The sequence below is a fragment of the Rana temporaria genome, chromosome 5 (genome assembly GCF_905171775.1).
Source record: "Rana temporaria chromosome 5, aRanTem1.1, whole genome shotgun sequence".
Taxonomy (NCBI): Eukaryota; Metazoa; Chordata; class Amphibia; order Anura; family Ranidae; genus Rana; species Rana temporaria.
Window position 1 is genome coordinate 33,628,665 of NC_053493.1, and position 27,563 is coordinate 33,656,227.

The 27,563-nt window shown below is 45.2% G+C and overlaps 1 protein-coding gene across 1 annotated transcript; it reads right to left on the bottom strand.

Annotated features, from left to right (window-relative positions):
- Window positions 1-2,288: 2,288 nt before the first annotated feature.
- Window positions 2,289-21,291, bottom strand: GATAD1 (GATA zinc finger domain containing 1). The gene is made up of 7 exons (XM_040352344.1): window positions 21,120-21,291; window positions 17,486-17,521; window positions 12,183-12,401; window positions 10,184-10,309; window positions 7,901-7,960; window positions 5,910-6,093; window positions 2,289-2,692 (listed from the first exon to the last, which is right to left on the bottom strand). The coding sequence occupies exons 3-7, from the start codon at window positions 12,399-12,401 to the stop codon at window positions 2,502-2,504; spliced, it is 780 nt and encodes a 259-aa protein (XP_040208278.1). The 5' UTR covers window positions 17,486-17,521; window positions 21,120-21,291; the 3' UTR covers window positions 2,289-2,501.
- Window positions 21,292-27,563: the final 6,272 nt, after the last annotated feature.

Here is a 27,563-nt window from a genome sequence, read left to right on the forward strand (position 1 = left end):
TAGCTTTCTGTACTGAGCTGACAACACTTCTGCCACACAGAAATCCCAAGTAGTGTTGTCAGCCCTGCCCCCGCGTTCTCTCCGAGTACAGGTGTATATTCACAGTGTTTTTAAAGAGACAAAAAATGGGTAATTGTATATGTATGTATTGGAGCAATGGACCCGGACTGGTTTGACTAGAGCAGGGAAGGATTAAACCCATAAATTAAATTGTTTTATTGTCTGCGTCCCGTTGGGGAGATTTCCCTTCAATTCCCGTCCCAGAGACACAACAGAAAGCAGAAGAAAATCGCTACACAGTGAGACCGCATTAGCGCTAAAGCACCACTCATTTTAGCTGCACTTTACCGCTGTTTAAAGGGGTTTTAAAGGTACAATTTTTCCTAAAAAGCTTCCTTTACCTTAGTGCAGTGCTCCTTCACTTACCTCATCCTTCCATTTTGCTTTTAAATGTCCTTATTTCTTCTGAGAAATCCTCACTTCCTGTTCTTCTGTCTGTAACTCCACACAGTAATGCGAGGCTTTCTCTCTGGTGTGGAGTGTTGTGCTCGCCCCCTCCCTTGGGCTACAGGAGAGTCAGGATTCCCACTAACACACAGCTCCTTTCTCTATCTGCAACGTAGAGAGCGTCCTGACTCTCCTGTAGTCCAAGGGAGGGGGTGAGCATGACACTCCACACCAAGGAGAAAGCCTTACATTACTGTGTGTAGTTACAGACAGAAGAAGAGGAAGTGAGGATTTCTCAGAAGAAATAAGGACATTTAAAAAAAAAAGCAAAATCGAAGGAAGGATGAGGTAAGTGAAGGAGGACTGCACTAAAGCCCCTTTCACACTGGGGCGGGAGGCGCGGTGGCGGTATAGCACCGCTAAAAATAGCGGCGCTATACCGTCGGATTTGCCGCGGGATTCGGCCGATAGCGGTGCGGTATTAACCCCCGCTAGCGGCCCATAAAGGTTTAATACCGCACCGCAATGCGCCTCTGCAGAGGAGCATTGCGGGCGGTATTGCCGCGGTTTCCCATTGTTTTAAATGGGAAGGAGCGATGAAGGAGCGATGAAGGAGCGATGAAGGAGCGATGAAGGAGCGATGAAGGAGCGATGAAGGAGCGATGAAGGAGCGATATACACATCGCTCCAAAGATGCTGCTTGCCAGAGAGTTTTTTTCTCTCCCGCCAGGGGATCACCTCAGTGTGAAAGCCCTTGGGCTTTCACATTGAGTATGCAGTGCAGGAGTTTTTCAGGTGGTATAGCAGCGCTATACCGCCTGAAAAACTCCTCAGTGTGAAAAGCGCCCATGTTACGGCACTTCCGAAGCGTTGCCCATTCATTTCAATGGGCAGGGCATTTTGGGAAAGATTAATACATTGCTCCCAAACCGCCTCAAAGATGTCACTTGCATGACTTTTTCGAATATCCTGCAAGCGCACCGCCCCAGTGGGAAAAGACACACTAGAATGAATGAGAGGCAGTTTTCAGGCGCTAGTTAGAGACTATTTCTAGCACTAAAATGCCTGAAAACCATCCAGTGTTAAAAGGGGTCTAAGGGGAAATCCCCTTTAGTTGTCACCAGAATAGGTGTACCCCATTGGAAGATTATCCCTCACCTCTTGTCCTGGTGACAACTGTAAGGCCCCGTACACACCATAGAATCCATCCGCAGATAAATCCCAGCAAATGGGTTTCAGCGGATAGATCCTATGGTGTGTACACTCCAGCGGATCTGTTTCCGCGGATATATCTCCCCTGGGATGGATTCCAGCAGATCGAATATTCGCTGACATGCAGAACATATCCATCTGCTGGAGTCCATCCCAATGGATGGTTCCGCTGGTCTGTATAGACTCACCGGATCCATCCGTCCGAAGGGATCCCCCGCATGCGTCGCAATGATTAGACGCATGCGTGGAATTCCTTATATGACTGCGTCGCCGCGTCATAATCGCGGCGACGGCGCGACACGTCATCGCCAGAGGATTTCGGCGCGGATTTCAATGCGATGGTGTGTACACCCCATCGCATGAAAATCCGCCGAAATCCTCGAGAGGATTTATCCGCGGAAACGGTCCGCTGGACCGTATTCGCGGATAAATTCTATCGTGTGTATGGGGCCTAACCGTTTTGGATTTCCAGCCGCTTTCTGTTTCAAATACAGAGGGTGAATCTACCCAGCAGGGACCCAAACAGCAAGAAAAACGTGACAGGATTTTTTCCACCCAAAACTGAAAAAAATATTTTGGCTACACATACAGTAACCGAAATATCACCAAAGACTGGACTGACCCTTTTAAAAAGATGGCATTGTTATGCTTTCATAATTGATAGCTGGAATCCAACTGGTTGCTATCGGTAACAGACTTTTTTTTTTTTTTTTTAAAAGATGAATGTGGCAGTTGTGTCTCCAGAGAGCGCCCCTTTCGGTTCCTGTTGGCATAAGAGTTATTTCTAAAAGTTCCTCATAATCATTCAAAAGTTCCTCTACAGTGTCCAGAGATCTATGAGATTATAAATTATTGCCGACTGCGTCCTTAATCGTGATTGCGGGTGTAGGGCCAATGTGAGTCCAAATAAAGCCTCTCTCGGGGCGGGAGGGGAGAGTCGGGAACGGCGAAGAGCGAGATTTGAAGTACTCAGAGGGGGCGTGGCAGACAAAGTCCAAACAATCCATTTTGCGGGGAAGGTCTTCATCTGGTCCTAGAGGAGCCAAACACAAAACATGATCAGGCACTATAAGACAAGATAAAAAAAAACAAAACACTACCATAGGGAAGTACTTATATTTAGTTTATATCAAGTAGTAAAAAAAATCTGCCAGACATTCAGTGAGCTCCTACCCTCTTCTCCCTGTTTGGACTAACATAATGCCTCTGCTGAAATCCCAAGCAGGGTTATCAGACCTGAAGGACAATAGAATTTTTCCCATCTCTGTCCCTTTTCACATACATAGATTTTTTTTTCAACAAAACAATGCAGCTGCCTTGACTCCCAATAGCCTGCTCACACATCGTATGTAGGGAAAGACTCGAGAGATGCAGTTTAGGGAAGGGTGTGTGTTATGTCAATTGCCCCAGGAGCTGCCCCCCCGCAAGAATTTTTCAAACTTGGTGATGACATCACAGCGAGTGATAAAAGCCATATACAGTCAGGTCCATAAATATTGGGACATTGACACAATTCTAATCTTTTTGGCTCTATACACCACCACAATGGATTTGGAGTGAAGCGAACGAGGTGTGCTTTAACTGTAGACTTTCAGCTTTAATTTGATGGCATTTACATCCAAATCAGGTGAACGGTGTAGGAATTACAACAGTTTGTATATGTGCCTCCCGCTTTTTAAGGGACCAAAAGTAACGGGACAATTGGCTGCTCAGCTGTTCCGTGGCCGAGTGTGTGTTATTTCCTCATTATCCCATTTACAAGGAGCAGATAAAAAGTCCAGAGTTCATTTCAAGTGTGCCATTTGCATTTGGAATCTGTCACTTTCAACTCTCAATATGAGATCCAAAGAGCTGTCACTATCAGTGAAGCAAGCCATCAGAGAGATAGAAAAAACATTAGGTGTGGCCAAATAAACTGTTTGGAACATCCTTAAAAAGAAAGAACGCAACGGTGAGCTCAGCAACACCAAAAGACCCGGAAGACCACGGAAAACAATTGTGGTGGATGACCGAAGAATGCTTTCCCTGGTGAAGAAAAAACCCTTCACAACAGTTGGCCAGATCAAGAACACTCTCCAGGAGGAAGGTGTATGTGTGTCAAAGTCACCAATCAAGAGAAGACCTTACCAGAGTGAATACAGAGGGTTCACCACAACATGTAAACCATTGGTGAGTCCTCAAAAACAGGCCAGATTAGAGTTTGCCAAACATCTAAAAAAAGCCTTCACAGTTCTGGAACAACATCCTATGGACAGATGAGACCAAGAACAACTTGTACCAGAGTGATGGGAAGAGAAGAGTATGGAGAAGGAAAGGAACTGCTCATGATCCAAAGCATACCACCTCATCAGTGAAGCATGGTGGTGGTAGTGTTATGGCGTGGGCATGTATGGCTGCCAATGGAACTGGTTCTCTTGTATTTATTGATGATGTAACTGCTCACAAAAGCAGCAAAATGAATTCCGAAGTGTTTCAGGCAATATTGTTATCTGCTCATATTGAGCCAAATGCTTCAGAACTCATTGGACGGCGCTTCAAAGTGCAGAGGGACAATGACCCGAAGCATACTGCGAAAGCAACCAAAGAGTTTTTTAAAAAGGAAAGACGTGGAATGTTATGCAATGGCCAAGTCAATCACCTGACCTGAATCCGATTGAGCATGCATTTCACTTGCTGAAGACAAAAACTTAAGGGAAATTACAGTTGCAGTTGGAGAGGATCAGAGGTTTACCAGGCAGAGGATCACCAGGGATGAAACCAAGTGTCTGGGGATGTCTATGCGTTCCAGACTTCAGGCTGTAATTGACTGCAAAGGATTTGCAACCAAGTACTAAAAAGTGAAAGTTTGATTTATGATTGTTAATCTGTCCCACTACTTTTGGCCCCTTAACCACTTAAGACCCGGACCTTTATGCAGGTAAAGGACCTGGCCAGTTTTTGCGATTCGGCACTGCGTCGCTTTCACTGACAATTGCACGGTCGTGCAATGTGGCTCCCAAACAAAATTGGCGTATTTTTTTTCCCCACAAATAAAGCTTTCTTTGGTGGTATTTGATCACCTCTGCGGTTTTTATTTTTGCGCTATAAACAAAAATAGAGCGACAATTTTGAAAAAAAAAAAAATGCAATTTTTTTTACTTTTTGCTATAATAAATATCCCCCAAAAATATATATAAAACAACGTTCTTTTATCTCAGTTTAGGCCGATACGTATTCTTCTACCTACGCAATAAGCGTGTATCGATTGGTTTGAGCAAAATTTATAGCGTTTACAAAATAGGAGATGGTTTATTATTAATTTTCTTCTTTTTTTTTTTACTACTAATGGCGGCGATTCAGCGATTTTTTTTTTTCGTTGACTGCGACATTATGGTGGACACATCGGACAATTTTGACACATTTTTGGGACCATTGTAGTTTTCACACCAAAAAGTCTATAAAAATGCACAGTTTACTGTGAAAATTACAATTGCAGTTTGGGAGTTAACCACTAGGGGACGCTGTAGGGGTTATGTGTGACCTCATATGTTTTTCTAACTGTAGGGGGGAGGGGCTGGACATGTGACGTCATTGATCGCGTTTCCCTATATCAGGGAACACACGATCAATGAAGCTGCCACTGTGAAGAACAGGAAAGCTGTGTTTACACACAGCTCTCCCCGTTCTTCAGCTCCGGGGACTCCAGCGATCGGGTCCCGCGGCCGCGGAGCTTCGGACCGGCTGGGCACTTAAAGAGGACGTACAGGTACGTGCTTGTGCCAAGCCGTGCCATTCTGCCGACGTATATGTGCAGGAGGCGGTCCTTAATTGGTTAAAAAGTGAGAGGCACATATACAAACTGTTGTAATTCCTACACCGTTCACCTGATTTGGATGGAATTACCCTCAAATAAAATCTGAAAGTCTGCAGTTAAAGCGCATCTTGTTCATTTTAAAATCCATTGTGGTGATGTATAGCGCCAAAAAATATTAGAATTGTGTCGATGTCCCAATATTTATGGATCTGACTGTATCTACAGGTTACAGGTTAAAAAAAAAAAAAAAAGGAAAAAATAAATAAAATGATATATTCTAAAGAATATGTGGGAGTAAATTTGGGTAATGTCTGGGTATAGACTTGTTGATAAACCTTGTTTCTATGTGAAGTTTGTTACATATCAACAGATCTTGAGAAATTTGCAGCTGACCGTTTTCATTAGTTATATTGTACAGTCTGGAAGGATTCCATGGATGAAGGATTGTTATACACACCTATGATGTAGGTAGCTGGATCAAAGTGATCTTTGGGACTGGCGGCGGTAGGGATGAGCCAGGTCAGAGCCGCACTCTTCTCACAGTACTGATCCTGAATGAAGCCTCTGATCTGAGCATAGTACATCATTCCATCATCCTCGTCAATGACCGATACCACATCACCGATCTGATAGTACAGTCCCTGCAACAAGTCACACCCTGCAAGTTAATGACTCATTCAGCACTACTTAAAATGTAAAGGAGGATTTTATTTCGTTTTGGGTAGGGGGTGGAGGGGTTAGCAACCCTGTCCAATTTTTATAACTTTCTGTGTCCCCTCAGCATCTGCCCTGGTTCCCCGTCACTGGGAATAAAAGAGAAACCCATATTTCTGAATTGTCACCAAAACAGAATAGAGGGGAAATCTCCTGACAGAACACTTTTTCCAGTGACAAACATCAAAGGGCAGATTCACCTCACTTTGGAGAGATTTCCTCTACTTCTGGTTGTGTCTACAGGACAGGAAGTCAAAAGGAAATCTCTAAATAGGACACTGAAGGAAAAAAACAACAGCTAAAAATGCACAGTTCAAAAAATTACATTAGTAGCTGAAATCCCAATGTACCCAGAAAGTGAACTAATATTGGGGGGTGGCAGGGCCATTCACTTTTTCACTGACTCCCTCTAGAGCAGTGGCTCTCAACCTGGGGGTCGGGAGGGGGGGGGGGGGGGGGGGGTCGAATAAAGATTTGCCAGGGGTCACCAAATCCTGGGCTGTTCCTGAAGCCCGCACGCTCTCCCAGCCTTTTTGCGGCGTCCCAACAGAGCTGTCCCTGGAACCTGTGGCCGCCCACTCAGCCTCTTCGCAGCCGCCCATTCAGTTGATGGCATGGCTGCGGGACCGACTAGAGGTCAGCTGACTGGTGAGGAATATGAAGTGGGAGGGGCTGGAGGAGACCCCCATCTCCTGATTTCAGCATAGGGGTCACTGCTACGAGACGCCACAGAGCTGGAGACACAGAGAGTAACACTACCTGTGATTATAGTTGCCATTAAAAGGACTCAGGAAGAGCTAAATGTCTGTGGGTGAGGAGCGCAACTTACTCATCTTGCCCCCGGGTGCCGACAACCCACGCTACGAAAATCATTTTACTGTTAGGGGTCCCCACAGCTTGGGAAATTTTATCAAGGGGGTCACGGTCTTAGAAGGTTGAGAACCACTGCTCTAGAGTACTGGCCCAAGTTTTGCTCCCCGGTACAGCTCATAGTGTGCACAACTTCCAGTGTTATGGGGTTGTGACGTTTTACAGTCAGAAGTCCTGTTCTCAATGCTAGCGTGATTAAAATGAGAATTAGGGCACTAAGCATGAAGGGATAGCATTTAACCCTAGGGGATAATGGCACATAGAGTAATTATAAAAAAAAAAAACACGTTGGGGGAAAAAAAATAAAAAATTTACAACAGTTCCTAAGCTGTGTTTCTTGCATTGCTTCAAAGTTACTGCGGGACATCATCTACCTCAGTTACACAGCACAGAGTAGTAGGATGGATTATGAGAAAGATTTACTATTAGCTTGAAGCCTGATCCATAATGGTCACCCTCTGCTGTTCTAAAATAGCACTACGTTGGAAAAAAAAAAAAACTTGCTCCCAACCAATCCCTAATTATGCCCCTCTTTAGAGTAAAATTTGGTTTAATCTTTAGTGAAAAACCTAGCATAGGTGCCTGCCCAGTATAACAGGTGTAGGGGGTCACAAATATATATATTTTTTAATAATAATAATAATAATAATAATAATAAAATAGACTTTAACAAGAGGCTGATTTGTGTCCAAATGTGTCGCAACTCTGCTTGACAAAATGTCCTTCATTGTGTCTAAACATGACTATAACATACAGTAAATTTCAGCCAATACAACTGTGAATAATTCTTCCTTATTTGAAGCATCAATTTAATAAAAAAAAAATTAACAGCAGAAAAAACGGTCAGTATATACAAGAACGTACCTTATGAAATAAGGATTCTGAAGTAACTATGGTGGACACGGCTTCTGGAGCCTTAATAGGCTAAAAAAAAAAAAAAGTAAATGTTAACTGTATAGATTTATATAAAGAAGACCTGTAGGAATATGAAATAAGTAAGCAGTCATTGCCCCATAACAATTAGTGATGGATAGGTTGCTACAGATGTGAGTACTGCTGATAACACGCTATGTGCATTATGTTTTTTGATGACCCCCACCTGATGGAAACTGTTTTGTTAGTATATGTTCTGTTACTATGGGGTTTATTTGCTACAAAATCAGGCTCCTTTCTGGATAGAAACCAATCAGCTTCCAGGTTTTATTGCAAAAGCGTAATTAAAATAAGCTAAAGTTAGAAGCCGATTGGTTTCTATGCAGAAGTGAGCCTGATGTTGCACTCTCCAGCTTTAGTAAATAAACCCCTATCTGTCCTACAATTCTTATGCCTTTGATAATGACGATTATTGGCTTTACCCCCTTCATTAGCAGATTCGCTGTAGCTTGTTGCAATAATTACCCCTTTTGGACATGTATGCAAGCTTGAATGTCCTGTATTTTATTTGCTGTGTGACATTTCTGTCTTGTTTTTTGATATTAATAAAAGTTTGGATAAAAAAAAGAAAAAGGATAAGTGGTATTACTGGTTTACATTTTAAAATGCTAACTTACTGGCTGGTCTTAATACATGCCACGGTAATATATCATCTTATAAGGCTGCAAGGTGGGGCAGGCAACACTTTATAGATTTCATTTTATGGAACTAAAGTTTGAAGATTCAGGAAGAGTTTGAAAAGATCTTTCCAATAATGGATTAATTACCTATAGTTACCAGAACATTGCTTTTGGCACAGTGCCACATTTCCTTAGCCATTGGTTACCTGTACCAGTGTTGCCAACCTACCAGATTGAAATTTACTGGCACGACACCCGAAATTTACTGGCGCAGCCACGTTTTTACTGGCATTTCACAGAAGTTACTAAATTACATTTTTAGGTGCAAATTTCAGTATTTAGGCTACAAACAAGTACGCTAGGCAAATAGCAATGTGATTTAAGGTAGATATTAAGGTAAAAGAACATATTTTTGTTATTTTCCATATAATAAGGGCAAATTATTTAGTCACATCACCGCCTGCCTCCATCCCCCTCTGCCACCAACACCCCCTGCCTTCACCCCCCTCTGCGGTGCCACAATCTCCCCCTGCCTCCAATCTCCCCCAGGCCCCCTGCCTCCAATCACCCCCTGCCTCCATCCCCCTCTCCGATGCCAAAAACAACCCGTGTCTATCCCCCACCCTCTGCGGTGCCACCATCCCCCTCTGCAGTGCCACAACACCCCCTGCCTCCAATCACCCCCTGCCTCCACCCACCACTGCGATGCCAAAAACAACCCCTGTGTCCATCCCCCACCCTCTGCAGTGCCACCATCCGGCTCTGCAGTGCCACAACACCCCCTGCCTCCAATCACCCCCTGCCTCCAATCACCCCCTGCCTCCAGCCCCCTCTGCGATGCCAAAAACAACCCCTGTGTCCATCCCCCACCCTCTGCGGTGCCACCATCCCCCTCTGCAGTGCCACAACGCCTCCAATCACCCCCTGCCTCCATCCCCCTCTGCGGTGGCACCGCAGCCACAATCACCCCCCTGCCTCCAATCTCCATGCTCAGTTTCCAAGCCGAACCAAACTCGGCTATTTTTACTGGCACATTCCCGCAACTACGGACATTTACGAACGGGGGAAAAAAGTGCCCATTTTTACGAACTGTCCGTAAAAATATGTACGGTTGGCAACACTAACCTGTACTCCAACAGAGTTGATCTGAAATGTTCAAGGGTAATTGTTAAAGATACAAGAGTTTCTTATTGCTATTCATAATCATTTAAAATTGTATGGGATTGTTGATTGTTTAGACATGTGGTTTTCACATAAAGTGACTATATGGCTGCCATAAGAGTTAAACTAAAGTGTCATTTGTAAAGAAGTTAGCTACTCATCTCTTCCACCTTGTAGTGTGTAGATCTCTGCTGTACTGAAGGAAACCCAATGGTTGATGGATCACAATCTGAAACGTTAGCGTGTGCCACCCTCTGCACACAGTAATCTGATCCACCATCACAGGGGAGACTTCATTTTACATTTTTTTTTTTTTAGAAAAACAGTCCCTTTAAGGAAATCTCTGCTTATGTTCTTTCAACATTACATTCTTAGAATAAATATGCGAGGATTGTGAGTCAATTTAAAAAAAAAAAAAAGGGGATCTGCCTACATTTTTCAGCTTAAAAATATGCCGCCTTCCTTTGCCTTTGGTGGAAACCTTCTTTTCTACAGCAGGAGCCGACTTATACTTTGTATTCCTTAAACGGGCAGATCTTCTGTGAATTTCCTGCTTAGACTATGGAAGAAAAAAAAAAACAAGATGTCAGTATTTCAAACTGTAAATGCTTCAACTATCTGCAAAATGTATAACAGTTCTGTAGTAACCTACAACCCCCCCCCCCCCCCCCCCCAAAAAAAAACACCCACACAAAATCTAATTTTTAGCACCTAAACCCACCGACATGTTGTTATGAACATACTGACCTAAGTTCACGTATATGCCTGCCCCATCTTTCTCCAATAGTCATGTTAAATGGGTTGTAAAGGAACAATTATTTTTTTCCTAAATAGCTTCCTTTACCTTAGTGCAGTCCTCCTTCACTTACCTCATCCTTCCATTTTGCTTTTAAATGTCCTTATTTCTTCTGAGAAACCCTCACTTCTTCCTGTTCTTCTGTCTAACTCCACACAGTAATGCAAGACTTTCTCCCTGGTGTGGAGTGTCATGCTCACCCCTCCATTGGACTACAGGAGAGTCAGGACGCCTACTAACAAACAGCTCCTTTCTCTATCTGCAATGTAGAGAGCGTCCTGACTCTCCTGTAGCCAAGGGAGGGGGCGAGCACAACACTCAACACCATGGAGAAAGCCTTACATTACTGTGTGGAGTTACAGACAGAAGAACAGGAAGTGAGGATTTCTCAGAAGAAATAAGGACATTTAAAAGAAAAATGGAAGGATGAGGTAAGTGAAGGAGGACTGCACTAAGGTAAAGGAAGCTATTTAGGGGGGAAAAAATTGTACCTTTACAACCCCTTTAAGTATTAGTAAGACCTCATCTAAAATATGCAGTTTTGGGCATCAGTTCACAAAAAAAAACAACAACAAAAAAACAACAACACAATATTAGGGAACTGGAGAAAGTGCAGAGAAGGGCAACCAAACTGATAAGAGGCATGGAGGAGCTCAGCGAGTCCGGCATTCGTGTCTATGGCCGCCAAATGCTGGAGTCGGGAGCGCGCCCACAAGGTAACTCCCCCCACCCCCCGGGAGAGCGCTTTTTCTAGGGGGGGGGGGGGTTCTTATTATTGCTGGAGGAGTCTTAAGAGCCGCCGAGGGACCCGAGAAGACAGTGTTCAGGGCCACTCTGTGCAAAACTAAAATGAACAATGGCAGTAAGTATATGTTTGTTATTTTTTTAAATACTCGAACCTTTACAATCACTTTACACTGCGTAGGGGATTCTTAACTGTCAGAGCAGTACGGATGTGGAATTATATTAGATGGGCACCTTAACGACCACAACATACAGGGATATACAATGTACTATTGACATAAACGCACACTCACACATATCGGTTGAATTGGATGGTCTTTTTTCAACATCACCAACTATGTAACATGCATGGGCTGTACAGACTCACCCACACAGCCAAGTTTGACAGATATACAGGGACAGGCGCATGACTATGGATTTACAGGCTCTGTGTTCAAGTCCATGTATCCGTCCCTACATACCTGTCAAACAAGACTGTGTGGGCAAGTCTGTACAGCCAGTGCATGTCCATACAGTGCTCCCAGTTGCCCTCAAATTGAATTGCTCTATGTTAACAGAGCTGAATAATTGCCTCACCCCAAGTGTCTTCACCTAGACTTGTGTTGCAAAGCAGGGGACTTTGCTCATTGCCTGCACACAGCTCAATGCTTGGACAGAACAATAAAAGAGCTTTTCACGCTGTTTAGGACCGAGTGTCAGTTCACAAATGGTCATATATTATTTATTTTAAGGATTTGAAAAGCTTGTATGCTAAAACAGTAGTTAAGCTTCAATGTCTGATCTACCCAGTAGCTAATACAGTAGTAAAATGTATATTTGTCAGGATGATGCAAAACAACAGACATTGGTGGTCACTACCCAACCCAACAATTGTATTTATAAAATGGCACACCTGCTTAGTGCTGCCCCCATTATTCTGTTGGGAGGTGGAGGCACTGGCAAAGCTGGTCCCGCTGTGAGCAGTACTGGAACTGCTGGCACCAGTGCTGCCCCCTCCACTGCCTTTCCCAGTGCAGCTATTGCAGAGAATTTCCCCCTGGCTTCCTTTCTTCCACATAGAAGACGAGGTGGTTTTGCACATACTGCATGTTGGCTTCAGTCCAAGAGGCATCTATGGAGAACATAAAAATTTGTGTAAATAATAATAAATATATATATATACACAAGCGCACTCACTACCAGTTATATCTAGAGCAGCCTTTCTTAACCAGAGTTTCTCCAGAGGTTCCTTAAAGTGGAGTTCCACCCACTTTTGAGAGGTGGTCTCAAATGAAAGACCATCTCTCCACCCCTCGTTTTTTTTATTCTAACTTACCTTTCTATGACGTGTAGCCTGTACTTCCGATCCAACCGGTCTGCGGCGCAGGACGTCATATCCTCTTCTTCAGCGAGCCCCCCCGATGTCTTCTGGGACATGAGTGTGTCCCAGTAGACAGTCATTCATTCACAAAGCGTCGCGCGACTCCGGAATGCGCAGTAGGAAACGAGCAGTGAAGCTGCAAGGCTCACCTGCCAGTTACCCTTAATTAGAATGGCGGCACCTGCACCCGATTCCGATGGACGGATCGGCCTCAGGGGGCCCCGACATCGCGGTCTCCCTGGATAGGTAAATGTCCTTATTAAAAGTCAGCAGCTACAGTGTTTGTAGCTGCGGACTTTAACCCACTTCCATATCGCGCCTATTCTGGCACTTCTCTCCTTTATGTAAAAATCATAATTTGATAGAAAATTACTCAGAATATATATATATATATATACATATACACACACACACACACACACATATATATATATATATGTGTGTGTGTAAGCAGACACCCTAGGGAATAAAGTGGTGGTCATTGCAACTTTTTATCTCGCACAGTATTTGCGCAATAATTTTTTGAAAAAAAAAAAAAAAAAAACGGTTTCATGAATTAAAAATAAAAATAAAAAAAAAAAACAGTAAAGTTAGCCCAATTTTTTTGCATAATGTTTTTGTTTATATTTTACTTAATTTTTTTATTTTTACATTATTATTTTTTTGTATCACTTTTATTCCTATTACAAGGAATGTAAACATCCCTTGTAATAGGAATAGTGTGCGACAGGTACTCTTTATGGAGAGATGCGGGGTCAATAAGACCCCACATCTCTCCTCCAGGCTGGTAAGCATGAGATCGAAAAAAAAAAATATTCACTGATCTAATGCTTTTAGCTGCGATTGCGTCTTTGTTTACTTCTGGTACCCGAGCGTGACGTCATAAAAATCTCTGGTCAGCGGAAATCTCTATGCTCTAAATCCGGCGGCAGCCGATTCGTTCTCCGGGCCTCCGATGGCACGGGAGAGCCCGGAGAAGCCTTCAATGATGGTGGGGGGGGGGGGGGGGTGGTGCCGCCTAGAAGAACGATCAAGCAGCGAAACTGCCGCTATGATCATTCTTATGGTGCACAGAATCGCCGCCTAAAAAGAAGGTTATCTGAATGATGCCTGTAGATGCACCCATCATTCAGATATCCCCCACTAAAGTCCAGGACATCATATGACATCCTAAGGTACGGAAGTGGTTAAAAAAAAGAAAATTGTGGGTGGAACACCTCTTTAACCACTTGCCGCCCGCCAATGACAGATTGACGGCGGCAAAGTGGTTGTAGAATCCTGACCGGACGTCATATGACGTCCTCAGGATTCTGAGCCGCTGCGCGCCCCCGGGGGCGCGCATCACGGCGATCGTTGTTGCGGGGTGTCAGTCTGACACCCCGCAACACCGATCTCGGTAAAGAGTCTCTCACAGAGACTCTTTACCACGTGATCAGCCGTGTCGAATCACGGCTGATCACGATGTAAACAGGAAGAGCCGTTGACGGCTCTTCCTCACTCGCGTCTGACAGACGCGAGTAGAGGAGAGCCGAACGGCTGCTCTCCTGACAGGGGGGGTTCGCACTGATTGTTTATCAGCGCAGCCCCCCCTCGGATCGCCACATGGACCACCAGGGAAGCGCACCCTGGACCACCAGGGAAGGGCAGATCCAAAAAAAAAGGCTATAAAAAAAAAAAAAAAAGGCAAAAAAAAAAAAAAAAGACCAAAAAAAAAAAAAAAAAAAAAAGGCTGTAAAAAAAAAGCATTAAAAAAATAAAAAGATGCCACTCAGTGCCCACAAATGGGCACTGACTGGCAACATAGGTTAATCAGTGCCGCCCCAGTGTCCATCAGTGCCACCCTACAGTGTCCATCAGTGCCACCCCACAGTGCCCATCCATGCCCAGTGCCCACCTATCAGTGCCCATCTGTGCCACCCATAAGTAGCCATCAGTGCCACCCATAAGTGCCGCCCATGAGTGCCCATCTGTGCCGCCTATGTGTGCCCATCAGTGCCGCCTGTGTGTGCCCATCAGTGCCGCCTGTGTGTGCCCATCAGTGCCGCCTGTGTGCGCCCATCAGTGCCGCCTGTGTGCGCCCATCAGTGCCGCCTGTGTGCGCCCATCAGTGCCGCCTGTGTGTGCCCATCAGTGCCGCATACAAGCGCCGCCAATCAGTGCCACCTCATCTGTGCCCGTCAGTACTACCTCATTGATGTCCATCAGTGCCATCTCATCGGCGCCATATCAGTGCCCGTAATTGAAAGAGAAAACGTATTTATTTACAAAAAATTTAACAGAAAAAAATAAAAACGTATTTTTTGTCAAAATTCAGTCTTTTTTTAGTTGTTGCGCAAAAAAAAAAAAAAAAAAAAAAAAAATCGCAGAGGTGATCAAATACCACCAAAAGAAAGCTCTATTTGTGGGAAAAAAAGGACGCCAATTTTGTTTGGGTACAGTGTAGCATGACCGCGCAATTGCCATTCAAAGTGTGACAGTGCTGAAAGCTGAAAATTGGCTTGGGCGGGAAGGTGTATACGTGCCCTGTATGGAAGTGGTTAAGTAATTCCTGACTCAGTTAAATAACCAACAAAGATCTTTTTAGCCATCTGAAAGAGTGGGGATTATTTCCAATGACAACAAGTGTAAGGAGCATTCATCCCAGTGACCATCACATCATGACCTGTGGACTTGGTAATCATTAATAAGAGTTCCCAGAGACTGGAAATTTAAAGAGAGTTACTCTGTGTTAAAAAGGTTGAGAAAAGCTAATATAGAGGCAAATGCTGGGATGTATGTCATGTAAAGGCTATGGTATGGAACAGGCAGGGTATGACATGAACTCAGGAGAGAGGATGAAGGCGAGTATTTTAGTGCTGACTACACAAAGTGAAGTGTATATATAAAAGGACCACAAAAAAGAAAGAAAGGGCACACCGACCTAGTGCATTATCCTAAAACCATAGTTTTATTATTATAGAAAAAGTGGCAAGTATTATACTCACAAATTAGTAACTGCATCAAAGCTCATCTCGTAATACAGCAATGTTCAGTCCATAGTACATCAAACCATGTGGCAGGAGGTGAAAATCCAACATGTTTCGAGGACTAGCCTTTTCCTCAGAGGAAGCCCTTGAAACACGTTAGCCTATTGGATTTTCACCTCTTGCCACATGGTTTGATGTACTGTGGACTGAACATTGCTGTACTACGTGATGGGCTTTGATGCAACTGCTAATTTGTGAGTACAATACTTACCGTATATACTCGAGTATAAGCCAAGATTTTTAGCACTTTTTTTGTCCTGAAAATGCTTCCCTCTGCTTATTCTCAAGTCACCTTTTTGCACCTGATCTCCCGGATTTGGGGACCTGGTACCGGCCGGCTGTAGGTCCCCTGGACCCCAATCTTGGTACACACGTAGCCCCACTCTTCCTCTACAAGTGTGCAAAGTTTGTTGTCCAGGGTACCTATGGCCTGGGAGCACCGATTTTTCATATCCTTGCACCCCTTCTATAGACTCCCATGTAAAACAGTCATTTCTCCAGTGACTTTGGGGACCTGGTACCGGCCAGTCTTAGGTCCCCTGGACCCAAAACTTTAGGGCCGAAACAACGAATCGATTGATTTCATATTCGATTAGTTGTTGATTAATCGATTACCATTTTCATAATCGATTAATCGGCCAGTAACATAATGGGGTTAAAAAAAAATAGCCCTTTAAAGTACAAAAAGCGCAAATCTCTAGTAAAAAAAAAAATGAACCCCTTACAGTAGCGATTATTTGCTCTTTTTGTACTAATTTTCATTTTTTTAACCCCATTATGTTACTAAACATCTCAGGCCGGGGTCCACACCTCTGTGCTTTTTGCAGAAACACACCATGTTCATATACATGGTTTCACATCCATGATTTTTTCAGCTGCTGTGTATTTGGAAAGGGCAAGGACTTTTTTTTTTTTTTTTTTAACGCAAAACGGTGCTATTTTGGTTTCAATATACTATATGCTATTTCTGGTTCAATATACTTCAATGGAGAAGCTGCAGAATTTTTTTTTTTTGCAGCAATTTGTGTTTTTTAATCTGCCCAACAACAAATTGGCCAAAAAAAAAAAAAATGCAAATCGCAACAATTTTTTTTTAAGGTTATTTAACGGATTATTCGATTAATCGAAACAATAATCGGCCAACTAATCGCTTATGAAAATAATTGTTAGTTGCAGCCCTACAAAACTTGGCACACATGTAGCCATGTAGCCATCTCTATAAGTGTACAAAGTTTGTTGTCTGGGGGACCTACGGCTGGGGAGCATCGATTTTTCAAATCCGGGCACCCCTTCCATAGACTCCCATGTTAAACGTCAGTCTAGGCATGGGCACAGTGAGGCATGCACATTCACACAGGCAGATGGACACCCTAGGCTTATACTCGAGTCAATAAGTTTTCCCATTTTTTTTGTGGTAAAATTAGGTGCCTCGGCTTATATTCGAGTATATACGGTACCACTTTTTCTATAATAAAACTATGGTTTTAGGATAATGCACTAGGTCGTGCGCCCTTTCTTTCTTTTTTGTGGTTCCAGTCTTCCTCAGTCTTGTGAGGGCAGCAAGACGAGTGTTATCCTTATAAAGCCAAGATGGAGACATAGCCTAGTCATCTTGAGCATGCACACTCTCAAGAGCACGAGAATGTGTGTTTGTGACCATTTATATAAAAAGTAAGTAAGAGTAAAATAATATTCATACTTAGCCTGAAAAGGATGTTTTGTGCATTCCCAAACTACCCCAACTGTGACAATCATCCAAACACTACACAGAGCACATTACCTTAGTTGCACTGAGAAATTGCTACTCACTTTCAAATATTAAAAGACCCCTCATCCACCAGTCACCTGTAAGAGATGAAAATGATAGATTACCATTATATATTATGAATTACATATTTATTAGATCACTACAATTTGAACCACTTGCTTACTGGGCACATAAACCCCCTTCCTGCCCAGGCGAAATTTCAGCTTTCGCCACTGTCACGTTTTGAATGACAATTGCGCGGTCGTGCGACGTGGCTCCCAAACAAAATTTACGTCCTTTTTTCCCCACAAATAGAGCTTTCTTTTGGTGGTATTTGATTACTTGTGCGGTTTTAATTTTTTGCGCCTATAAACAAAAATAGAGTGACAATTTTGAAAAAAAAACACAATATTTTTTAGTTTTTGCTGTAATAAATATCCCATTTAAAAAAAAAAAAAATTGTTTTTAGTCCGATACTTATTCTTCTACATATTTTTGGTAAAAAAAAATAAATAAATCGCAATAAGCGTATAGTGATTGGTTTACGCAAATGTTACAACGCCTACAAAATAGGGGAGAGAATTATTACCGTACTTTTTTTTTTTTTTTTTTTTTACAGACACTTGACACATTTTTGTGACCATTCACATTTATACAAACAGTGCTATAAATATGCACTGGTTGCTGGATAAATATAACTGGCAGGGAAGGGGTTAATACGTACCCTGGGAGTGATTCTTACTGTGGGGGGAGGTGACCGATGGTTGTCCCTATGTACAAGGGACACACCATTGGTCTCTTCTCCCTAACAGGATGTGGAGCTCTGTGTTTACACACAGAGCTCCACGTCCCTGGCTCTGTGACTGCCACGCGCATCGGCACCCGTGTGACGCGGCGCGCGTCCCCAGTGGCCATATATAGACGGCCTCCCAGCAGATCAGAGCCAACCAGCGGCTGTAAATAGTCGGCCGCAGGATGGCAAGTGGTTAAAGTGACTGTCAGACATTTTAACTTCAGCTCTTTTGCCTATATAAAAACTAGATGAGCAGACTTCACGTTTTGGCAATAGGCTAATTTATGATATACAAAGTTATTATGCGCAACAATTTTTTTCTTTTTTTTGGGGGGGGGGGGGGGGGGGGGGGGGTATGTGTGGTGAGCATTCTTTGGTTGTATGTTTTTTTTTTTTTTAATCATTTAAATATGCTGAACCTCTTCAGACCCAGGCCATAGTAAAAAGACGGCCACAAGGTGGCTCTACAATAGCGGGAGGCCGTACAACCTCGGTTCCTCCAGCCACTGGGGGGGGCGCTCATGGCGCCTCGTCGCTGAGATGCCGATGCGCGTGCCTGGCGGCCGCAATGTCCCCACGATCAGCAGTGACAGAGCCAGGGACGTGGATCTCTGTGTGTAAACACAGAGATCCACGTCCTGTCAGGGAGAGGAGAGCGATGGTGTGTCCCTTGTACATAGGGACACAGATCAGTCCCCTCCCCCCACAGTAAGAATCACTCCCTAGGGAACACATTTAACCCCTTCCTCACCCCCTAGTGTTAACCCCTTCCCTGACAGTCACATTTATACAGTAACCAGTGCATATTTATAGCACTGCTCGCTGTATAAATGTGAATGGTCCCAGAAATTGGCCAAAAGTGTCCGATGTGTCCGCCGTAATATCGCAGCCCTGACAAAAATCGCAGATCACCACCATTACTAGCAAAAAAAAAAATTGGCGCAAACCAATTACTATACGCTTATTGCCATTTTTTTCACCCAAAATATGTAGAAGAATACGTTTGGGCCTAAACTGAGAAAAGAAAGAATTGGGATATTTATTACAGCAAAAAGTAAAAAATAGATTTTTTTTTCAAAATTGTCGCTCTTTTTTTGTTTATAGCGCAAAAAATAAAAACCGCAGAGGTGATCAAATACCACCAAAAGAAAGCTCTACTTGTGGGGAAAGAAGGACGCCAATTTTGTTTGGGAGCCACGTCGCACGACCGCGCAATTTTCATTTAAAACGTGACAGTGCCAAAAGCTGAAATTGGGCAGAAGGGGGGTATATGTGCCCAGTAAGCAAGTGGTTAATGTGGTTGTAAACCTCAGACATTACATATGAACAAAGCATATCCCTCTATAGTGTGTACTTGTCTCTAATAAAAGCACCAAGTGTCATTTATGTCTGCTGCCTTGTTCGTCTGCCATCAGTAGGAGTCGCTTCTGACAAGTTTTCCTGACACCAAGAGAAAAATGGTGACAGAGGAGGGACCTTCAGCTGATTGACAGCCTCAGCTCTGTTCCTGTGTGCTGGGTGAAGATGGGGGGGGGGGAGGGTTCCCTTCCCTCCAATCAGCTTTCAAAACTCTCCTCACCAAGCTATGCAGAGTGTAATTTCAGCTCTTCACCCCCTTTTTTCTGCACTCTCAGACAAGCTTATAAATTCAGCACTTTGAATAGATGTAGAGAAGACTGCAAATAAACAGGAACAACTTATATAGGAGGATTTGTTTCGGCTTTATGTACTGTATCCTGAGCATAGTCCCTTTGCTGGGTCTTTGTATTAAAAATCACTATAAACTTTAAGTGCACCTCACTCTAAAATGAAGAGGAACCACAGGTCTCAGCATACCTTGGAGTGAAATAAGGAGCTCCTGTATTCCTTATAGAAGAACCACAGGTCTCAGCATGCCTTGGGGTGAAATAAGGAGCTCCTGTATTCCTTATAGAAGAACCACAGGTCTCAGCATGCCTTGGGGTGAAATAAGGAGCTCCTGTACTCCTTACAGAAGAACCACAGGTCTCAGCATGCCTTGGGGTGAAATAAGGAGCTCCTGTATTCCTTACAGAAGAACCACAGGTCTCAGCATGCCTTGGGGTGAAATAAGGAGCTCCTGTATTCCTTACAGAAGAACCACAGGTCTCAGCATATCTTGGGGTGAAATAAGGAGCTCCTGTATTCCTTACAGAAGAACCACAGGTCTCAGCATGCCTTGGGGTGAAATAAGGAGCTCCTGTATTCCTTACAGAAGAACCACAGGTCTCAGCATACCTTGGGGTGGATAAGGTGCTCCTGCATTCCTTACAGAAGAACCACAGGTCTCAGCATACCTTGGGGTGAAATAAGGAGTTCCTGCATTCCTTACAGAAGAACCACAGGTCTCAGCATACCTTGGGGTGAAATAGAGAGACCTGTATTCCTTACAGAAGAACCACAGGTCTCAGCATGCCTTGGGGTGAAATAGAGAGACCTGTATTCCTTACAGAAGAACCACAGGTCTCAGCATGCCTTGGGGTGAAATGAGACCTGTATTGCTTACAGTAGAACCACAGGTCTCAGCATACCTTGGGGTATAATAAGTCCCACCAGCTTGATTGAAGAGTCCCAGCATACATTGCAGAGGAGACACAGGTCTCAGCCTACCCTGGGGAAGGATGATGAATCCCAGCATGCCTTGCAGAAGAACCACAGGTCTCAGCATGCCTTGGGGTGAAATAAGGAGTGCCTGTATTATTTATAGAAGAACCAAAGGTCTCAGCATGACCATGGGTGAAATGCAAAATCCCAATATGAATTGCGAAGTCTGGGACATACATGGGATTTATTGTTTAAAAGAAGCCTGGAGGTGTCACCAATCACAGACCCCTCACATTGTGTGGCCAATGGCGGTGTGTACAGTATATGAAATCAACACACACCTCTTTCTCCCCGCCGTCTCCTCTGATCCTCTCATGTAAACACAGGATAGCGGCTAGTTCCCATCCTCCACATTCACCTCGTGATGTCACAGGAAACATGTGACCAGGAAGCAGGAAATAGAGGGCGGGATCATGAAGTGAATGGGAGGCGACAAGCAGAGCACACGTTTTCACCCTGTCTCCTCCGTATTTGTCAGCTAGCAGAACCACTGGCTGCATTCCCGGGAACAGTGACATGCCCACCCTCTCCCAGCATGTCGCCCCTCTCCTCAGTCCTCCTACGTCTGCTCCCCCCTCCCATCTCTCTCTGGGCCACAGCAGTACATAGGGGTGGCAACAGAGCACAGTGTTCCTCCCTCCCCCTTCCTCCTGGATGATGTACTGGTAATAAATATGGGTAATGTAGTCCAGAGGGGCAGGATTGCCTTGAAATGAAGGGAGCTACAGACTGAGTGTAATGGCCACAAGGAGGAGTTGAGTTTCTGCAAATGAGTCATTTTTAGGCTGCACTGATAGGTTGTGTAATGGGGGTGAACCTCAATGGGGTTCAATTGCCGCTACCATCAGTTGCTGCCAGTGTGTCCATCAATTGCTGTCAGTGGCCTGGATTCAAGAAGCAATTGCGCCTGTGTAACCATAGGTTACACAGCGCAATTACTTACTTGCCCCGGCGTAACGAATGCTCCTGATTCAGGAACCTCGTTACGCCGACTGCAGCCTAAGATCTGCGCGGCATAAGGCTCTTATGCCCGCATATCTTAGGCTGCATTCTTGCGATGGCCGCTAGGTGGCGTTCCCATTGTGCTCAGCGTATAGTATGCAAATTGCATACTAACGCCGATTCACAACGTTGCGCGAGCCCTGCGTACGCAATTTACGTCGTTTCCGTACGGCCGTTTTTGCGTAAGGCTGCCCCTGCTATTAGCAGGGGCAGCCAATGTTACGTATACCCGTCGTTCCCGCGTCGCAAAATTTGAATTTTACGTAGTTTGCGTAAGTGAATGGCGCTGGACGCCATTCACGTTCACTTTGAAGCAAATTACGTCCTTGCGACGTCATTTGTCGCAATGCACGTCGGAAAAGTTTCCCGACGGAGCATGCGCTCTACGATCGGCGCGGGAACGTGCCTAATTTAAATGATTCCCGCCCCCTACGGGATCATTTAAATTGCGCGCGCTTGTGCCGGGCATTTTGCCGGCGCGCCCGCGCAATTTACGGAGCTTCTGCTCCGTGAATCGAGGGCAGCGCAAAAAAATTGCGGGGGCGCAGGGCAAAAACGTTGCCCTGCGCCTCCATAAAAATAGCGCAATTCTAGCTGAATCCGGGCCAGTGTGTCCATCAATTGCTGTCAGTGAGCCCATCAATTGCTGTCAGTGTGCCCATCAATTGCTGTCAGTGTGCCCATCAATTGCTGTCAGTGTGTCCATCAATTGCTGCCAGTGTGCCCATCAACTGCCGCTACTGTGCCCATCAAATGCTGCCAGTGTGCATCCCTCTACCCGCCCGGCACTTACCTGTCTCAGTGGGGCAGCGGGTCACGGCTATGCAATGCATGAATCTATCTATGGTGATAGAGGGGTGGCAGGAGAGAGGGGGCAGCGCCCGTGCACCCCTTATGGACGCATCGCCACTGCTAGGATCCCACTAAACTGATATTCTACACTGACAATAGAATCAGAATAGCACACTAATAGCTAGATTCAGGTAGCCGGGCGCATCTTTGAGGCGGCGTAGCGTATCGTATTTACGCTACGCCGCCGTAAGTCAGAGAGGCAAGTGCTGTATTCACAAAGCACTTGCCTCCTAAGTTACATCGGCGTAGCGTAAATGGGGCCGGCGTAAGCGTGCCTAATTCAAATGAGGATGAGGGGGGCGTGTTTTATGTAAATGGGTGGTGACCCGACGTGATTGACATTTTTTACGAATGGCGCATGCGCCGTCCATGTACATATCCCAGTGTGCATTGCTCCAAAGCACGCCGCAAGGACGTATTGGTTTCGACGTGAACGTAAATTACGTCCAGCCCCATTCACGGACGACTTACGCAAACGATGTAAAAATTTCAAATTTCGACGCGGGAACGACGGCCATACTTAACATTGACTAGGCCACCTGTGGGGCAGCTTTATCTTTACGCCGGCGTAGCTCTTACAGAAACGGCGTATCTTTACTGCGACGGGCAAGCGTGCGTTCGTGAATCGGCGTATCTAGTCATTTGCATATTCTACACCGAACTCAACGGAAGCGCCACCTAGCGGCCAGCGTAAATATTGCACCCTAAGATACGACGACGTAGGAGACTTACGCCGCTCGTATCTTAGCCTAATTTAAGCGTATCTGGTTTCCAGAATACGCTTAAATTTAGGACGGCGCAGATTCAGAGTTACGTCGGCGTATCTACTGATACGTCAGCGTAAAGCTACCTGAATCTAGCTATAACTCTCGAGTACAGGGGTTTCAAACTGGTGGCCCTCCAGCTGTTGCAAAATGTACAAGTCCCATGAGGCATTGCAAGGCTGACAGTTACAAGCATGACTCCCATAGGCAGAGGCATGATGGGACTTGTAGTTTTGCAACAGCTGGAGGGCCGCCAGTTTGAGACCCCTGCGAGTCTAGTAGCACTGAACAGAGCCCTGTTCTATCTCTCTCCACACCAATATCACACTGCAAATGGACGCTATTGAAAGAACACGTTTATAGTGTGGGGTGTGACTAAGAGCAATGAGCTCTCATGTGCCCTGATTGGGCAAAGCTTTTATTGCTTCAGCCAATGCGCCACCTCTGTGCGGTGGCGCAGTGCATTGCAGTCATTCGGTGGGCCGAACAATCGGTCAAACGCACCGATAATTCAGGTGTTCATCCAACGGGCGAAAAGCCAATGTTCGGCCCAAACTTGTGCTCGGGCCGAACCGTTTGCCCATCCCTAGTACCTTACCCTTCGTTAAAAATGCAGCTGTATGTAACCGTACGGTGCTATTGTACTGTAGCGCCCGGCTACTTTCAGAGTCGGTGCCAAGTTAACCACTTAATCACCGGGCCTATTTTGGCACTTCTCTCCTTCATGTAAAAATCACATTTTTTTTGCTAGAAAATGAATCAGAACCCCCAAACATTATATATATTTTTTTTAGCAGACACCCTAGGGAATAAAATGGCGGTCATTGCAACTTTTTTTTCTTGCACGGTATTTGCGCAATAATTTTTCAAACGCCTTTTTTTAGGGAAAAAAACAGTTTTGTGAATTAAAAAATAACAAAACAGTAAAGTTAGCCCATTTTTTTGTATAATGTGAAAGACGATGTTACGCCAAGTAAATAGATACCTAACATGTCACGCTTTAAAATTGCGCACACTCATGAAATGGCGCCAAACTTCGGTACTTAAAAATCTCCATAGGTGACGTTTTAATTTTTTTTACAGGTTACTATTTTTGAGTTACAGAGAAGGTCTAGTGCTAGATTTGTTGCACACGCTCTACCGCACGCGATGATACCTCACATGTGGGGCTCGAACGGTGTTTACATATGTGGGCGGGACTTGCATGCGTGTTCGCTTCTGCACAGTCCCGCTCACATAGCGAGCGACCGGGACAGGGGCGTTTTAAATTTTTTTTTTATTATTATTAGTTTTTTTTTTTTACTTAATCTTTTAACTTTTACACTTTAAAAAAAAATAATAATAATTTGATCACTTTTATGCCTATTACAAGGATTGTAAACATCCCTTGTAATAGGAATCACTGTGACAGGTCCTCTTTATGGAGAGATGTGGGGTTAATAAGACCCCACATCTCTCCTCTAGGCTGGAAAGCATTAGATCGTGAAAAACAATTCACCGATCTAATGCTTTCAGCCGCGATTGCGGCTGTGTTTACATTCCAGGTCATAGAGATGACTGTGACCATCTGGTCACCAGTCATCTCTATGGTTCTGCAGGGAATGCTGGCCGATTCGCTCTCCGGGCCCCCGATGGCACGGGAGAGCCCGGAGAAGCACCGGATAGAGGCGTGAGGGGGGGACGTCCCCTCCCGCCACCTATAAGAACGATCGTTCTTATGGTGCACAGAATCGCCGGCTGAAGATGGCTATATCTGAATGATGCCTGTAGCTGCAGGCATCATCCAGATATCACCGCGCAAAGTCGAGGACGTCCATGGACGTCCTAAGGTGAGCAAGTGGTTAAATTGAGGGGGAGAATTCAGAGAAATAATTGGCTCTGATTTAGTTTGATTGTTTAAATTTGGGTCTCTGCTCTAGCTTGGCTGTGCTGTGTGCTGTCCTTTTGTCCAGGGACTCCCGTCACCCCCGGAACGGCAGGTGGCAGCAGTGGGGTCAAGTGTGTTTGAGTATCACTCCTTAGCAGCCAGTCAGAGGTTGGCTGCCTTGCTGTGCATGCTGGGGAGGTGTATAAAGGGGGCAGACGCCATTACCTCAAGGTTCTTCCTCGTGTGGCGCCCACCATTGGGGTAGCCATTTCACAACACCCCCGCATATGGCCCTCCTGGCCGGGGTGTGTGTGGGTAGCAGTGTTCCTGGTTCCGGGACCACGTTGGCCCGGAGCAATTTATCCGCTGTGTGGGCCCAGTGATCGACTGGGTCCCCAATCTGGAGGGGGGTCCCGAGCTGTCCGTCCAATTGGCGGAAGCTGACCGATGAGGAGTCTGTCCGAAGGATACCAAACACGAGGCTGGTGTTCCAGGAGGGGCCTGTCCATTCATCGGGGACCACCTGAGTTCTGACAGGCTGGATGTTGGTCGCCTGTCAGTTGCTAATTTTGCAAAACTACCCGAAGGAGATCCGGGTGCTGAATCTACTGAGAGAGGATTCCGGACCACAAATTGTCTCCAATCTTTTAGGAGGGTCTGTGGCAGAGACTTAATCCCAAGTTCGAGTGACACTCTGGCTGCCAGGCTGGTGAGAGAGGCCTGTCCAGGTGCGCTACACCCACTCCAGCTGGAGTGGCGAAGTAAAGTGTTGTTGGAAGCAGGACTGTTTCCCATATTCAGTTACACCTGAATCTGCTGTCTCCTATTTGCTATCCCTTCACCTTTCTACTGTTTAATCTAGGGTAACCACGTATCCCGGATTGCCAGGGACAGTCCCGCAATTTTGCAGGTCTGTCCCGGGCACATTCATTCCAGGACAATACAGTGTCCTGGAATGAAACTGACACAGCCACCCCCCCCCCCCCTGGACCAATCTGATGCCCCCAAAAAAGGCCGCCACATCACTGCTTTACTCACTGACAGTACTTGTCCTGGCCGGGATTGCCTGTAGGTCCACAATCCCGCCCCCTGCTTATGATTGGAGAAATCATAAATCCCGCCTCTTGTGTCCAGTCACTGTGCTGTGATTCGTTACAGCACAAGCTGATTTTTGGGAAGGGAAGGTGTCCCTGAATGGTAGTTTGGAAATGTGATCACCCTAGTTTAATCGTTTTTACCCGGTTGGGTCCTTACAATGTATGTCAAGTCAAAACATTTTTTTGGGGGATAGTAACGTTGGAACCCCTGTATTATTTCTGTATTATGCAAGGCCAATAAGGGCCCTTTCACACTGAGGCGTATTTCAAGTGTTTTACCTCTAAAAATAGCGCATAAATAACGCCCAAAATAATCCTGCCCCAGCATTCTCAATGTAAAAGCCCGAGGCGATGCGCTGGCGGGAGGAAAAATAATCTCCGGCAAGCAGCATCTTTGGAGCGGTGTGTATACCGCTCCTTTCTATTGAAATCAATGGGACACCACGGCTATACCACCCGCAAACCACGGCTCTAGCGGTATTAACCCTTTTTCGGCCGCTAGCGGGGGTTAAAACCGCACTGCTACAGGCCGAATATTGCGGTAAATACTACGGTATAACAGTGCTAAAAATCACGCCGCTATACCGCCACCGTACCTCCCGTGCCCAGTGTGAAAGGGGCCTATTATAAAGGATTTATATAGCGCCAACGGTTTATGCAGCGCTCTACAATATTAACCTCTTCCCGCCACATTGTGGCTCTGAATTGCTGGGAGGCCGTCTTTATATGGCCTCCAGGCCACTGGGGGGCGCGCGTGCACGCCCGCCGCGTCAGTCAGGTGCCGATTCGCGTGCCTGGCGGCCATAATGTCCGCCAGGCATTCGCGATCGGCATTCACGGAGACAGGGACGTGGAGCTCTGTGTGTAAACACAGAGCTCCACGTCCTGTCAGGGAGAGAGGAGACCGATGGTGTGGCCCTTGGACAACCATCAGTCACCTCCCCCAGTCACCCCCCACAGTAAGAATCACTAATTAGGGAATATATTAACCCCTTCCTCGCCCCTAGTGTTAACCCCTTCCCTGCCAGTCACAATTATACAGTAATCCGTGCATATTTATATCATTGTTTGCTGTAAAAATGTGAATGGTCCCAAAAATGTGTCAAAAGTGTCCGATGTGTCCGCCACAATATCGCAGTCTTG

Excerpts from the sequence above, each read along its gene's own strand:
- GATAD1 (XM_040352344.1), bottom strand. The coding sequence starts at position 12,401 with ATGCCTCTTGGACTGAAGCCAACATGCAGTATGTGCAAAACCACCTCG. Across the intron at positions 7,961-10,183 it reads ATATTTTTAAGCTGAAAAAT|CCTATTAAGGCTCCAGAAGC; the intron begins GTAGGCAGATCC and ends TTTTTTTTTTAG. Across the intron at positions 2,693-5,909 it reads TCCAGCTACCTACATCATAG|GACCAGATGAAGACCTTCCC; the intron begins GTGTGTATAACA and ends TGGCTCCTCTAG.